The sequence below is a fragment of the Oryx dammah genome, unplaced genomic scaffold (genome assembly GCF_014754425.2).
Source record: "Oryx dammah isolate SB20612 unplaced genomic scaffold, SCBI_Odam_1.1 HiC_scaffold_11058, whole genome shotgun sequence".
Lineage (NCBI taxonomy): Eukaryota > Metazoa > Chordata > Mammalia > Artiodactyla > Bovidae > Oryx > Oryx dammah.
In genome coordinates this window covers 2067195-2084032 of record NW_024080452.1, presented here as the reverse complement: position 1 = coordinate 2084032, position 16838 = coordinate 2067195, and the positions used below count along the sequence as shown (strand labels likewise).

Below are 16838 nucleotides of genomic sequence, written 5' to 3'. Positions count from 1 at the left end.
TTGCATTTTGTGCTTTCTTCTTTCCTTTTTTTCCCTTTTTTTTTTTTAAATAAACATGTATTTGAGTAGAAAACAAAGTGTATGTTAGTGCCTCACATCCAGTGCCCTAGCACATCTGAGGTTTTGTACTTTGTATGATGATCAAATTTAAAAGAGGACATTTATTCCTCATTCAGATTCTTTGACTGTGTCTTCAGGTCCCTGGCATGCATTTTGTATGAGATGTGCTGCATGAATCATGCGTTCACTGGCTCCAATTTCTTATCCATTGTTTTAAAAATTGTTGAAGGAGACACTCCTTCTCTCCCTGAGAGATACCCAAGACAGCTGAATGCCATTATGGAAAGGTATGGAAAGAAATATATTGCTGCATAAACAATTTTAAATTGTACTTACATTTTAATTCATTTGAAAAATAATCTTCTTTTTAAACATTACAGCATGTTGAACAAGTGTCCTTCATTGAGACCATCTGCAATAGAAATTCTAAAACTTCCTTACATTGATGAACAACTACAGGTATTTAAAATGAAAGGGATACTGGGAAGTACATATTAGCATTTATATATCTTCTAGGATTTGAAGATACGCTGCATTAAAGAATCAGTCAGAAAGGAGAAACAAGAAATTTTTTAAAAGCTGGGGGAAATTGTTAGTAGTCAGTCTTTTTGCCAAAGAAGGTGTATGAACTCCAGTGCCCTGGTGCCCCAGATATGAGAAGTTAGAATTGTAATTTTCTCCCTAATAGCAACATCCGCCCTTAGAACTCTTGACTCACAAATCTTTCCTTTATACTTTGTAAGTGTATTCCTGCTAGTATAACAATGTACTTCTAATGATGCAAAATCTGGAGGTTTCATTAGGCCTTTATTATTCTACTCCTTTATTTTATATCCTAATAATACTTTTTATTGCTTAGCTGAGTTCATTTTGTTTTCCTGAAGATTAGACCTTCTGATGCAGAGAATCTGCCTTCATGGTAAGAAAACAGAAAATGATATCCTCTCAGGAGGTTTTGTTTTTGTTTGTTTGTTTTAGTTTTATAGGCTTTTATAATCCAAATCCCTCAGGCAGATTTCCTTTAATTTTATGAATAATTTTAAGTGGACCCACAAAGCAGTCATTCACCTTTACAAACGGGCACACCTTTCCATCAGTATCCAGTTCTCAGTCCACAGGAAGCAAGGATGCTGACTTGATGTGCAGTTGTTAGTTGAGCATCCAGCACTGTGCTGACACTCCAGGGCTCAGGGGGAGGTTGGTTAAATGACAGGCACAGATATGGCTTCTGTCCTTTGAAGCTTGACTACTAGTAAGAGGATCCAATAACCGGGTAAAAGTAAGCAAGTAAATAAAATAATTGTAAACTATCAGAAACACTAAGAAGAAAGAAAACAGGATGCTGTGAAATACAGTAAAGGAAGGGCTTTGTTGGCCAGAGAAGGAGCAGGTTGACATTGCAACATCAGTGAGACAGTGAGAAGCAGCCAGTCCTACAGAAGCCTGAGTGAGAATGTTGGGATCACATGGAGTGGGTGCTACAAAGCTCTGACTTAGGTGATATTCCCTGGAGGAGGAACCCCTAAAGATGTGGGATGAGCATGACAGGAAGGGGAGGTGGTAGGAGCTCCCTGCTGCTTATAGCTCTCCCTGAACATAACTGTCCTCTTGTCTGAGGGCAGACTTCTGAGAAGAGGCTGGTTATTGTGATCAAAACCACAATGAAGTGTATGTGAGCCAACAAACAAACAATTCACAAGGTATCCAATAGATTCCCTGGGAATAGGGTGAGACAAGTGAGGCATTTGCCCTGATGCAAAATTAAAGAGGATGCCCAAAACTCAGTAATCAAGATAAACTGTGTTGTAATGCAATGTTTAAAAAATCCAAAGTGATGCTAATAAAAAATCCATAGTAGCAAAGTACCAAAAGTTCAAGGACAGGATCCAACAAGGCTAGGATTAAGGTGAAGCTAAAATGAAGGAGGACACTGGAGAGCTTTCCCAGGGATGAAAGTCCCTCCATGTCCACTGTTACGGTAGAAAAAGGCTTTTTTAGTCTCTTAGCTCTTCCCTGCGGAGAAGGCAATGGCAATCCACTCTAGTACTCTTGCCTGGAAAATCCCATGGACAGAGGAGCCTGCTAAGCTGCAGTCCATGGGGTCGCTAAGAGTCGAACACAACTGAGCGACTTCACTTTCACTTTTCACTTTCATGCATTGGAGAAGGAAATGGCAACCCACTCCAGTGTTCTTGCCTGGAGAATCCCAGGGACAGGGGAGCCTGGTAGGCTGCTGTCTATGGGGTTGCACAGAGTCGGACATGACTGAAGCAACTTAGCAGCAGCAGCAGCAGCAGCAGCTCTTCCCTGAATTCCAAAATGCAGACTCAAACCATTACTAATTAGAGAAATGAGGAAATGCAGAAACAAAAGAAAAGCAGTCAAGCAAGAAAAGTAAGATAGCCTAAACAATAGTTCCATGAGTCCTAGGTCTTCCCCCAAGGGGTATATATAATGATGTGTTGCATACCTTTGAGTTGTTCTGCAGAAACTAAGACCCCCTACCCAGGTGGTAACTATATGATGACCACCAGTACATAGACCTCAGACTGGTTGATGATTAAGATTTCCAAAACACCACCCTACCTGTCACCTCACCATCTACCAATCCTAAGAAAGTCTGTGAGCTGCAACCCTCACCCCAAATGTTGCCTTTAAAAAACCTTCCCTAATGTCATGTACACACTGCTATATTCAAAATGGATAACCAACAAAGACCTATTGTGTAGCACATGGAACTCTACTCAAAGTTATGTGCCAGAGTGGATGGAGCTAGGGTTTGGGGGAGAATGGATACATGTATATGTATGGCTGAGTCCCTTCACTGTTCTCCTGAAACTACCACAACATTGTTAATCAGCTATATGCCAATATACAAGTTTAAAGTTTGGGGGAAAAAAAAAAAAAAAAAAAACCTTCCTTGAAAGCTATCAGGGCTTTTGGGTCTTTTGAATATTAGATGCCCATTCTCCTTTCTTGGCACCCTGCAATAAACACTGTACTTTCCTGCGCCACATCTGGTGTCAGCAAATTGGTTTTGCTGGCAAGTAGACCTAAGGTCAGCTTGAAAAGAAAGTGAGGTGGAATGGTGCAAGTTCAAGACTGGGTTTGATATTGTATTCTCCAAGGCTTTTTGTCATTAATTAAAAAAAATTATTGTATTAAAATATTATTTATCTTAGTTACTTTCTTGTGCCCCTTAAATTTGCACCTGAGAGGTGAGTGCCCTCTTTCCCAGCCCTGGCCCTAGTGATGCTGAAACTTGGCGTCTGTGCACCAGTGCTGAATCAAATGTCGGAGACAAGAGCTTTGGGTGAGGTAGAAAAGAATAGCTTTATTGCTTTGTCAGACAAAGGGGGACACAGTGGGCTCATGCCCTCAAAACTGTGTGTTCCAACCCAGGGGTCCTGGTGGCTCAGACAGTAAAGTGTCTGCCTACAATGCAGACGACCCAGGTTCAGTTCCTGGGTTGGGAAGATCTCCTGGGGAAGGAAATAGCAACCTACTCCAGTATTCTTCCACTCCAGTACTCTTGCCTAGAAAATCTCATGGACGGAGGAACCTGGTAGGCTGCAGTCCATGGGGTCACTAAGAGTCAGACACAACTGAGCGACTTCCCTTTCACTTTTCACTTTCATGCATTGGAGAAGGAAATGGCAACCCACTCCAGTGTTCTTGCCTGGAGAATCCCGGGGATGGGGGAGCCTGGTGGGCTGCCATCTATGGGGTCACACAGAGTCAGACCAGACTGAAGTGACTTAGCAGCAGCAGCCAGTATGCTTGCCTGGAAAATCCCATGGTTAGAGGAGCCTGGTAGGCTACAGTCCATGGGGTCACAAAGAGTCAGACTGAGCGACTTCACTTTCACTTTATAGCAATGGCTCAAGGGTGGGGTTACTGATAAGGGTCAGGGTGTGTGCAGGGCCTTCACTCCTTTAGTCTGGTCTCAAGTGATCTCCTGATGAGCTTCTGTGGTCCCTGAGATTACCAAGCTGTAACTTTCTCTGTGGAATGAGGAATGCTTCCTCAAGTAGTTAACATCTTCCATTTATTCAGGGTTTTAGTTCTGCAGAAGAGCTCAGAGATACTGGTGTACGCATCCCTCGAGGGGAACCAGGACTCTGCCCCAATGCTGCACTGTTGTTTTTTGCTTGCTCCTCCCTTGTCTTTGCATCCCTTCCCTTCCCTGATCAAAAGCTATTTGAACCTGCCCTTTGGAATCAGGGAAGGTCATGGAGGCTGAGTCTATTCCCTGTAAACGAGAAACAGGTGACACAGAAAGACTTTCTTGCCCAGGAGCCCCACAGGTTTCTGCTTGGTTTCACTGGGAGTGAAGACATTGTCCACTAACAGCCCTGAGGTGGGAGAAAGCTGTGTGTTCTTGGAGCTGAGAAAAGGCCTATCTGTGTCTTTGTGACTGGAAGTGAGAGAGCAGGCAGAGCAATATGAGGTTAGAGAGGTGGGCAGGGGCCTGACCCATAGGAGCTGCTCTGTAATGTTTTAAACCCTTTACAGAAGGAAAAATGTTACTGGTGGGTTTGATTTCAAGCCTCAGACACGGTCAATAGTATTACACATCAGAAAAGGCCCCTGGTCATTTTATGCCTCTTCATCCCTGAAGAGGATTCTTTAAGGCATGTTATGGCTGTTCTTTTTTCAGGACCTGATGTGTCGGTATTCAGAAATGGCCCTGGAAGACAAGAATTTGAATAGTCAGGAGGAGGCAGCTTATATAATTAATGCTGTGTAAGTAATTACTTTATTTAAAAAAAAGCCCACTGAGTATAAATGTTAAATGCATTTATCTTAAAAAATCTATTAGTGGTAAGCTGACTGCATGGAGTATCCTAGAATTCACTTAAGCCTTGCCAAAAAATTAAGGAGCTTCAGTAACTTGATATTTCAAATCCCTTTGCCCCAGGTGGTAGCAAATTGAAACCATAAAAGGTTAAACCTCTACAAACCTCTACAAACCATAAAAGTTTAAACCTCTACAAAGCTACAAAGCTTACAGATCTGCAGGGTAGCTCTGCAGTTGCACTGTAAGTATATAAAGAAATTTATCTTTCAAGCATTTAGTGACATTTATGCTTATGAACATTCAGATTAAGCATAAATGGGTGTCAATATTATTTAACAGGAACTGGCAGAGTATCTATTGAAAAGATGACATTGTGGAGTCTTGGGACGATTGAAAATAAGCCAGAATTTACTTTCTTGAGATGTACATAAGAACTACAGAATGTGTGTTTCATACTTCTCTCTCCTGCCTGATTCAGAGTTCCTATGCCATAACTTACAAGAGCCCAGAATACTAGCTTATGTCAGAATAGCCACGTGCAGCTGTGCAGGCTGTTACTGCACAACTCCAAAGGGCACCACTGATAAGACCAAATCTATAATTTTGCTACCGGAACTATATCTAATTTTGTGAGGACCCAGTGAGAGTGACAGTCCCTCCCAGAGCTGTGCAAGGCTGTGAAGTAAGAACATTAGCCATTGGCAGCTTGATCTTCAAGGCCAAATTACACAAATATGCTTCTCTATCTCCCAGTCCAGTGGTTTCTCAACTGCACTATGTTTGTCTTCCATATCCACATTCAAACTGAGGGAACTGGTCCATCAAAGGTATTCAGTCATTTTTTACTGCATGGTTTCCAGTTAAAATACCCTGTACTTTAAGAGATATATCTTTAGGCATGCTCCTGTAACCTAGTTTTCTTGGGTTACTACCTAATTTTTCAAGAATTCTTGGAACTTCTCATTTTATTTTATTAACAGGATACGTGAGAATAGTAGATACCTGGAATAATGGACTTAATTTAGCTATCAATTTGCGCTGTAATTGTGAAACATTTGCCTGACTGTGCTTACAGTTTTAGTGTGCTCAAATCCAATTCTTTGGGCGGTCTTTCACATTATGAGATATTGATTTCAAATTGTCACTGTTATGTTCAAGATATATGACTGTTTTGAGGGTTCTTTTTGGTCTTACAAAGACTAAGGGCATATGTATTCCTGAAAACTGCATGGCCCCTGGAGGTTCTGGTCCAAACTATATTCCAGAAGAGTGAGAACTGCCTAGCAATCATTAAAATTTCCTCATAGTGTTTCTTCAGGAGGGAGTTGAGTGCAAAAGGCATTCCACTATTGGGCTATAGTCAAGCCAAATGCCGTTAAGAATGTGGCTGCAGACCTTGCAGTACATTTAACGTATGCACATTACTTTAAACTGAAGAAAGAGGCTCTTGAATAATAGTGGCTAACATTTTCAGAGGTAATGACTATATGCTTTGCTCTGGTATAAGCTCTTTGCCTGAATTGGCTCGTTTAACCTCAAAGTGACCCTATAAAATAGGTCAGTCAGTCAGTCAGTTCAGTCGCTCAGTCATGCCCGACTCTTTGCGACCCCATGAATTGCAGCATGCCAGGCCTCCCTGTCCATCACCAACTCCCGGAGTTCACTCAGACTCACGTCCATCGAGTCAGTGATGCCACCCAGCCATCTCATCCTCTGTCATCCCCTTCTCTTCCTGCCCCCAATCCCTCCCAGCATCAGAGTCTTTTCCAATGAGTCAACTCTTCGCATGAGGTGGCCAAAGTACTGGAGTTTCAGCTTTAGCATCATTCCTTCCAAAGAAATCCCAGGGCTGATCTCCTTCAGAATGGACTAGTTGGATCTCCTTGCAGTCCAAGGGACTCTCAAAAGTCTTCTCCAACACCACAGTTCAAAAGCATCAATTCTTCAACGCTCAGCCTTCTTCACAGTCCAACTCTCACATCCATACATGACCACAGGAAAAACCATAGCCTTGACTAGACGGACCCTAGTTGGCAAAGTAATGTCTCTGCTTTTGAATATGCTATCTAGGTTGGTCATAATTTAAATGATCATAGAGAGCTTAAGTAACGTGTCTAAAGGCATATAGCACGTAGCCTAATGCAGGAAACCCTGGTTAAATTCCTGGGTTGGGAAGATCTGCTGGAGAAGGGATAGGCTACCCAATCCAGTATTCTTGGGTTTACCTGGTGGCTCAGATGGTAAAGAATCCACCTGCAATGCGGGAGACCTGGGTTCTATCCCCAGGTTGGGAAGATCCTCTGGAGAAGGAGAAGGGAAAGGCTACCCACTCAGTATTCTAGCCTGGAGAATTCCATGGACTATATATTCCATGGGATTGCAAAGAATCAGACACGACTGAGTGACTTTCACTTTCACTTTAAGATCTAGGATTTGAACCCAGTGAATGTTCTTAACCATGCAATTAATCACTATGCCATGAAAATTCCTACTGGGGACGGGGGACTTTCAAGATGGCAGAGGAGTGAGACATGGAGATCATCTTCCTCCCCATAAATACATAAAAAATACATCTGTATGTGGAACAGCTCCTACAAAACATCTACTGAACACTGGCAGAAGACCTCTAAGCTAATCTCCATGTAACAGGGTAGAGCAAAAGAAATCAGAAAAAAAAAAAAAAAAAAGAGCCAGAGAGATCAGGACAGCACCTGTGCTTCAGGGAGGGATCTATAAAGGAGAAAAAGTTTCCACACACTTGGAAACCCCTTCACGGAGGGAAATGGGGGCAGCTTCAGAACCTCAGAGGGGAGCATAGAAACAGGTGAGCAGAAGGCAAAGGAGAGAGAATTCAGCACAGGGATCAGTGCCGACCAGTACTTCCCAGCCTCAGATGCTTGTTTGCATGCCTGCCATGGTGAGTCTAGGCTGGGTGCTGAGGCTCAGTCTTTGGAGTCAGGCTCCAGGAAGAGGACAAGTTTAACTGCAATGAAGACAGACTGAGGGGCTACTACACACAGTTGAGGGAGTCCAGGGGAAAGCCTGGGCCAGCCAGAGAGACAAGAGACTTTCTAACTCCAAACGCTTGCAGATGGCAGGACACCACCTTTATAAGTGCCAGAGGCAAGATGGGCTGCTGCTGTCCATGACCCCAGGAGTGGGTGTGAAGGCTGCTGCAACTACTGCCAAGCTGTGAGCAGGCAGGTTACTGCCCATACCTTACTGGGAGCCTGTGCAGTCTGGCACTGCCGAGGGACCCATATGCTGGGGCCAATTCCCCGGGGAGACAATATTACTTGCTTCAGGCTGTAGCAAATCCCTGCAGACCTCTCTACCACAGACACTCCTCACACACCCCAGCTGTGTCTGTTGTACCTCTCCTGCTCCCCAGCCCAACTGAGCAAGTGAGCCCTATGCAGCTGCTGCATTTGCTTCCCTGGTCGCTCAGCTGGTAAAGAATCTGCCTGCAATTCAAGAGACATGGGTTGGACCCCTGGGTTGGGAAAATCCACTGGAGAAGGGAACGGGCTACCCACTCCAGTATTCTGGCCTTGAGAATTCCAGGAACTGTACAGTTTATGGGGTCACAAAGAGTCGGACATGACTGAGCAACTTTCACTGTCTGGGCTGGGAACAAACAATGGAATGTGGCCTACAAACAGAGGTGGGGCCAAAACCAATGCTGAACATGAGGAGCTGTGTGGCCAAAGAAGAGGAAGGGAATTCACTTCTGTAGCTGCAGATGCAGCAGGTTAAATCCCCACAATTAGCTTGAGGCTGTGGACTTTGGTGGCAATTGTGGACTTTGGGGCCAATTGTGGACTGAAGTAACTTAGCAGTAGCAGCAGCAGTGGACTTTGGAAGCAAGTACAAGCTGGAGTAAGACCAGATCCGAGTCTGAGCTGACTCCACAGTGCCAGCAGGTCCAGAGACCTTCCTAGAAATATTAGAGGACTTTCTGAGTAGACAGATTGGCTGGAGCTCACTATGTGGCAAGGACAAGTGAGGCCATAGGAAAATATTCTTCTTACTACCACTCTCTCTGCCTTTTTTATTTTTTATTTCAGTCTGTTGTTGTTCTTTTTTTTATTAGTTCTTTAATTTTTTTTACTTACTTTTCCTTTTTTAATGCTTTAAAAAATTATTTTATTGTATTTTCCCTTTTTCTACAGTAGTTTTTCATTATATTGTATTGTCCCCTGTGTTTTTGGTTTTGTATTTTTGCTACTCTAGTTTTTAGTGTTTGTTTTCATTTGTATGTTTGCTTATTGGTTTGATTGCCTCTTCTTTGTTGGTTCCTCTTTTTATTCTTTCTTCTTTTTCTTTGTGTGAGTTTCATTGTGTGTTCCTGTATGTTTAGTGTTGCTTTTATCATTTGTCATGAGTTTTTGTCCATCCATTCTTTTTGTTTGTTTGTATGTTTGCTTGATATTTATTCTATTTCTTTCTTTTTCTCTTCTGTGCTATGTGGCTTGTGGAGCCTTCGTGCTCCAGCCAGGGTTTGAGCCTGAATTTCCAAGGTGGAAGACTGAGTCCGGAACATCGGACAGCAGCCAACTCCTGACCACATGGAATATTAATCAACAAGAGCTCTCCCAAAGGTGTCCATCTCAATGCTAAGACCTGACCCCATATGAAGACCAGCAAGCTCCAAATGCCAGACAATCACACCAAACAACTAGCAAAACAAGAGCACAACACTACTTGTTCACAGACAGGCTGCCCAAAGGCATACTGAGCTCACAGACTCCCCAAAACATGCCACTGGACATGGAATTGCCCTTCAGAGAGACAGGATCCAGCTCTGCCTACCAGAACACAGGCTCCAGCCCCCCCCACCCCCCCACCCAACAGGAGACCTTCACAAGGCACTGGTCTGCCCCCACCCAGTGGAGGCGGAAGTAACGGGAACGACAACCGTGCAGGCCGAGGAAAGAAGACGCCAAACACTGTGAATTAAACAAAATTAAAAGAGAAATATGCGGCAGATGAGGGAGGATGCTAAAAATGAAAAAAGCCAAACAAATGAAGAGGAAATAGGCTGTCTGCCCAGAAAAGGACTCAGAGCAACGGCAGTAAAGGTGATCCCAAATCCCAGAACTAAAATGGAGGCACGGACTAAGAAGACATGAGGACCGATAAAAAACAAAGGAGAAAGAAAGCTCGGGGCTCCCTTGCTCAGTCAGGCTGGGGAATAGGAGAGGTACAGCAGACACAGCTGGGATGTGTGGGGAGTGCCTGTAGTGGCAGAGGCCTGCGGGCATTTGCTACAGCCTGAGGCAGGTCATGCGTTCTTCCAGGGGAACTGGCCCCAGTTCATGGGTTCCTTGGCAGTGCCAGACTGCACAGGCTCCGAACTGAAAGAATGGTGAACTGAAAGAATGGTGGAAATAACTGAGGCAGAGTAGAATAAAGAAAAAAGAATGAAAAGAAATGAGGACAGTCTCAAAGACCTCTGGGAAAACATTAAGTGTACCAACATTCGAATTAAGGGGTCCCAGAAGAGGAAGATTAAAGAAGGATATGAGAAAAAATTTGAGGAGACCATAGTTGAAAATTTCCCTAACATGGGAAAGGAAATAGCCACCCAAGTACAAGAAGCTCAGAGAGTCCCATATAGGATAAGCCCAAAGAGAAACATGCCAAGGCCCATATTAATCAAACTAACAAAAATTAAACACAAAGAAATATTAAAAACAGCAAGAGAAAAGCAACAAATGACATACAAGGGAATCCCCTTAAGGATAACAGCTGATCTTTAAGCAGAAACTCTACAGGCCAGAAGGGAGTGGCAGGATATACTTAAAATGATGAAAGGAAAAAACCCACAACCAATATATCTCTACATAGCAAGAGTCTCATTTAGATTTGATGGAGAAATCAAAAGCTTTACAGATGAGCAAAAGTTATGAGAATTCAGCACCACCAAACCAGCTTTACAACTAATGCTAAAGGAAATTCTCTTGTCAGGAAACACAAGAGAAAGAAAAGACCTACCAAGGGAAAAAAAAACAAAAAACAAAAAACAAAAAAAAACCCTGAAAACAATAAAATAAATGGTAATAGGATCATATATATCAATAATTAATTCATTTACATTGTAAATGGATTAAATGCTCCAGCCAAATGACACAGACTGGCTGAATGGCTACAAAAACAAGACCCCTATATATGCTGTCACCAATTTCAAACCTAGGGACACATACATACTGAAAGTGAGGGGCTGGAAAAAGGTATTCCATGCAAATGGAAATCAAAAGAAAGAGACAAAGAAGACACAAAGAAGGACCCTACATAATAGTGAAGGGATCAAGAGATCAATCCAAAAAGAAATTATAACAATTATAAATATATATGTACCCAACATAGGAGCACGTCAATACATAAAGCAAATGGTAGCAATTATAAAAGAGGAAATAATAAGTAACACAATAATAGTGGGGGACTTTAACACTCCACTAACACCAATGGAAAGATTATCAAAACAGAAATTAATAAGGAAACACAAGCCTTAAATGACACAGTAGACCTAACTGATATCTTATAGGACATTCCATTCAAAAGCAGTAGCGGTTTTTTTATCTGGAATATTCTCTGGGGTAAATTATTTCTTGGGTCACAAATCTAGCCTTGGTAAATTTAAGAAAACTAATACTATATCAGGCATTTTTTTCTAACCACAATAAGATTACATATCAATTACAGGGGCGGGGCGGGGGGGAATGTAAAAAACAAAAACACATGGAGGCTAAAAAGTACACTTCTATATAACCAAGAAGTCACTGAAGAAATCAAAGAGGAAATTTAAACAATAGCTAGAAAAAAATGACAATAAGAACAGAACAACTCAAAACTTATGGAATGCAATAAAAGCAGTGCTAAGAGGGAGGTTTGTAGCAATACAAGCCTACATCAGAAAACAAGAAAAACATCAAATAAACAACCTGGCCTTACACCTAAAGCAACAAGAAAAAGAAGAACAAAAAACCCCCAAATTTACTAGAGGGAAAGAAGTCATAAAGATCAGAGCAGATATATTAAGGGCAGGGAAAGACAGAGGGCAGGAGGAGAAGGGGGCATCTTGGACTCAATGAACATGAGTTTGAGCAAACTCTGGGAAACAGTGAAGGATAGGGAATCCTGGCATGCTGCAGTCCATGGGGTCACAAAGAGTCAGACATGACTGAGTGAACAACAACAACAAGAGCAGAAATAAATGAAAAAGAAATGAAGAAAATAATAGCAAAGATCAATAAAATTAAAAGCTGGTTCATTCCAAAGGTAAACAAAATTGACAGACCATTAGCCAGACTCACCAGTAAAAAAGGGAGAAGACTCAAATCAATAAAATGAGAAATGAAAAAAGAGTTTACAATGGAAAACACAGAAACACAAAGGATCCTAAGAGCCTACTATGAGCAACTATATGCCAATAAAATGGACATCCTGGAAGAAATGGACAAATTCCGAGAGAAGTATAACCTTCCAAGACTGAACCAGGAAGAAACAGAAAATGTGAACAGACCAATCATAAGCACTGAAATCGAAACTCTGACTTAAAAATATTCTAACAAACAAAATTCTTGGGCCAGATGGCTTGAAGGCAAATTTTATCAAATGGCTAGAGAAGAGCTAACACATATCCTGCTCAAACTCTTTCAAAAAATTGCAGAGGGAGGAAAACTCCCAAACTCCTTCTACAAGGCCACCATCACCCTGATACCAAAATCAGGCATAGATGTCACACAAAAAAGGAAATCACTGGCCAAAATCTCTGATGAACAGAGATGCAAAATCCTCAACCAAGTTCTAGCAAACAGAATCCAACAACACTTTAAAAGTATTCATACACCATGATCAAGTGGGTTTTATCTCAGAGATGCAAGGATTCAATACACACAAATCAATCAATGTGATACACCATATTAACAAATTGAAAGATAAAAACCATATGATCATCTCAATAGATGCAGAGAAAGCTTTAGACAAAATTCAACACACCTTAATGATAAAAGAAAAAAAAAAAAAACTCTCCAGAAAATTGGCATAGAAGGAACTTACCTCAGCATAATAAGGGCCGTATACATCAAACCCACACCAAACGTTACTCTCAATGGTGAAAAATTGAAAGCATTTCCTTTAGATCAGGAAAAAGACATGAATGCCCATGCTCCTCACTGTTATTCAATATAGTTTTGGAAGTCCTAGCCACAGCAATCAGAGAAGAAAAAGAAAAAAAAGAAATCCAGATTGGAAAAGAAAACTCACTGTTTGCACATGACATGATGCTGTACATAGAAAATCCTAAAGATGCCACCAGAAAATTACTAGAGCTAGTCAGTGAATTTAGTAAAGTTGTGGGGTACAAAATTAATACAAAGAAATCACTTGCATTCAGATAAAATGCCTAGGAATAAGCCTACCTATAGAGACAAAAGACCTGTTTGCAGAAAACTGTAAGACACTGATGAGCAAAGTCAGTGATGATGCAATGGAGAGGGATACTATGTTCTTGGATTGGAAGAATGAATATTGTGAAAACAACTAGAGTACTCAAAGCCATCTACAGATTCAATGCAGTTTCTATCAAATTACCAAGGTCATTTTCCACAGATCTAGAAGAAAAAATGTTATAGTTTGTATGGGAACAGAAAAGACTCCCAATAGCCAAAGCAATTCTTGAGAAAGAAAAATGGAGCTGGAGGAGTCAACCTTCCTGACTTCAGACTGTACTTCAAAGCCACAGTCATCAGTACAGTATGGTACTGGCACAAAAACAGAAATAAAAAACAATGGAACAAGATAGAAATTGCAGAGATAAACCCTCACACATACAGACACGTTATCCTTGACAAAGAAGGCAAGAACATACAATGGAGAAAAGACAGCCTCTTCAAAAAACGGTGTTGGGAAAACTGGATAGCTACACATAAATTAGAATACTTTCTAATACCATACATAAAAATAAACTCAAAATGGATTAAAGACTTAAATGTAAGCCCAGAAACTATAAAGCTCTTAGAAGAAAACATAGGCTCTTAAAAGAAGCATAGAGTATTAGAAAACATAGGCTCTTAGAAGAAACATAGGCTCTTAGAAGAAACCATAGTGTTGAAATACTCTTTGACATAAATTGCAGCAAGATCTCTCAGTCCCCTCCTTGAGTAATGAAAATAAAAATAAGCAAGTGGAACCCAATTAAACTTAACAGCTTTTGCATAGCAAAGGAAACAATAAACAAGATGAAAAGACAACCCTCAGAAGGGGAGAAAGTAATTGCAAATGAAACAGCTGACAAAGAATTAATTTCCAAAATATATAAGTAGTTCATATAGCTCAAAATCAGAAAAACAACGCAATAAAAAAATGAGTAGAAGACCTAAACAGATTGTTTCCAAAGAAGACGTAAGGATGGCCAACATGTACCACAGCTTTCTTATCCATTCATCTGCTGATGGACATCTAGGTTGCTTCCATGTCCTGGCTATTACAAACAGTGCTGCGATGATCACTGGGGTACACGTGTCTCTTTCAATTCTGGTTTCCTTGGTGTGTATGCCCAGCAGTGGGATTGCTAGGTCATAAGGCAGTTCTATTTCCAGTTTTTAAAGGAATCTTGGCGCTGGTGCACTGGGATGACTCAGAGAGATGGTATGGGGAGGGAGGTGGGAGGGGGGTTCAGGATTGGGAACACGTGTACACCCGTGGCAGATTCATGTTGATGTATGGCAAAACCAATACAGTATTGTAAAGTAAAATAAAGTAAAAAAAAAAAAAAAAAAAGATGGCCAATAAACACATGAAAAGATGCTCAACATCACTCATTATTAGAGAAATGCAAATCAAAATCACAATGAAGTATTACCTCACACCAACCAGAATGGCCATCACCAAAAAATCTACCAACAACAAATGCTGGGGAGTTTGTGGAGAAAAGGGAACCCTCTTACACTGTTGGAAGGAATGTAAACTGCTACAGCCGTTATGGAGAACAGTATGAAGGTTCTTTAAAATAATGAAAAAAAAAAAAAGGAATAAATCTACCATACGATGCTGCAATCCCACTACTGAGCATATACCCTGAGAAAACCGCAATTCAAAAAGATATGTGTACCACAATGTTCATTGCAGCACTATTTACAATAGCCAGGACATGGAAGCAAGTCTACTGATGGATGAATGGATAAAGACGTGGTACATATATATATATTACTCAGCCATCAAAAGAAGGAATTTGAGTCCATTCTAGTGAGGTGGATGAACCTAGAACTTGTTATATAGAGTGAAGTAAGTCAGAAAGAGAAAAACAAATATTGTATATTAACACATATATATGGAATCTGGAAAAATTGTATTGATGAATGTATTTGCAGGGAAGGAGAGGAGACACAAACGGAGCGAATGGAGTTGTGGACACAGCAAGGGAAAGAGAGAGTGGGACGAATTGAGAAGGTCGCACTGACATATACACAACACTATCATGTGTAAAATGAAGAGCTAGTGGGAAGCTGCCACTATATAACGTGTGATGCCCAGTCTATCACTCTGTGATTATGTAGAGGGGTGGGATTGGGGGAGGGGAGGGAGGCTTATGAGGGAAGAGATATATATATATATATAAAATTATGACTGATTTGCAATGCTGTATGGCAGAAACCAACACAACATTGTAAAGCAATTTTCTTCCAATTAAAAAATAAGTAAAATATTAAAAAAATATCTACTGTGGGAAGCCTAGAAGACAGGGCATATTCAATAACATTTAGCTGTTATAGTACTGGGGCTTCCCAGGTGGCTCAGTGGTAAAGAATCTGCCTGACAATGAAGAAGCTTCAGGAAACACAGGTGCAATCCCTGGGTCAGGAAGATCTCCTGGAGGAGGAAAGAGCAACCCACTCCAGTATTTTTGCCTGGAAATTTGCATGGACAGAGGAGCCTGGCAGGCTACAGTCCATGGGGTTGCAAAGAGTTGAATGCAACTGAGCATGCACATTATAATAGCACCATTTTGGGATACTTTTATGTGTCAGGCACTCTATATACACTATCTCATGTAATACTCGTGATAGTCCATTGGTGGCTCAGATAGTAAAGCATCTGCCTACAATGCAGGAGATCCAGGTTTGATCCCTGGGTTGGGAAGATCCTCTGGAGAAGGAAATGGCAACCCACTCCAGTACTCTTGCCTGGAAAATCCCATGGATGGAGGAGCCTGGCGGGCTACAGTTCATGAGGTTGCAGAGTCAGACACAACTGAGCAACTTAACTTCACTTTATAGATGAGAAAACTGAGGTTCAGAAAGGTTCAGTAACTTGCTCAAGGATGCAGAGCTAATGAATGGGAGAGATGGGATTCCAGCCCTGTCTAATTCTCAATTTGTGTCCTATCCACATCGTTATTTACTCCTTAATAGTCAAGATCCTAATTTATCTTACACTATGAAAATCAGTCATAGTCAGTGAAATGAGCAGAAATTTGCAAAGTACAAAATTTGCTTTTAAACAGAAATCTAATTTTAAAAAATATTGCCAATTAACCACAGTACTGCTTGGCTAATTGCCTACCCAGAGTTTATTAGTTTTTGCTTGGCAAGTCTTGAGATCTTTTTCCCTTCTCAGTAGTGTAATGATACTTCTGTAAAATACTTGTTTAATTTTTCTGAGCATGTTTGGGATGGGTTGCATGTGGGAATCTTTATTCTTATAGGCAAAAAAAGATTCACCTGCAGACCCTGCGGGCACTGTCTGAGGTGCAGAAGATGACACCAAGAGAGAGGATGCGGGTGAGGAAGGTCCAGGCAGCTGATGAGGAGGCCAGGAAGCTGAAGTAAGTGACCTTCCCTTAGTGAAGCCTGCCTCTCAGGGCTCTAAAAGAATGTACTAAAGAAAAGCAGAAACCACAAGAGAAAATTAAAATGTACATTCTTATATATTTATCAATTTTTTCTTTCACTCATTCGCTCAAAATATGGTGATT

General features: G+C 41.2%; 1 protein-coding gene across 12 annotated transcripts in view; it reads left to right on the top strand.

Annotated features, from left to right (window-relative positions):
- Positions 1-16838, top strand: part of LOC120860387 (serine/threonine-protein kinase Nek11-like) — a 277232-nt gene that overhangs the window by 107471 nt on the left and 152923 nt on the right. For all 12 annotated transcript variants that reach the window (XM_040236197.1, XM_040236192.1, XM_040236190.1 and 9 more), the window contains 4 exons: positions 198-347; positions 441-519; positions 4721-4806; positions 16569-16688. In XM_040236197.1, coding sequence (XP_040092131.1) covers positions 198-347; positions 441-519; positions 4721-4806; positions 16569-16688 — 435 coding nt within the window. The remainder of the gene's footprint in view (positions 1-197; positions 348-440; positions 520-4720; positions 4807-16568; positions 16689-16838) is intronic.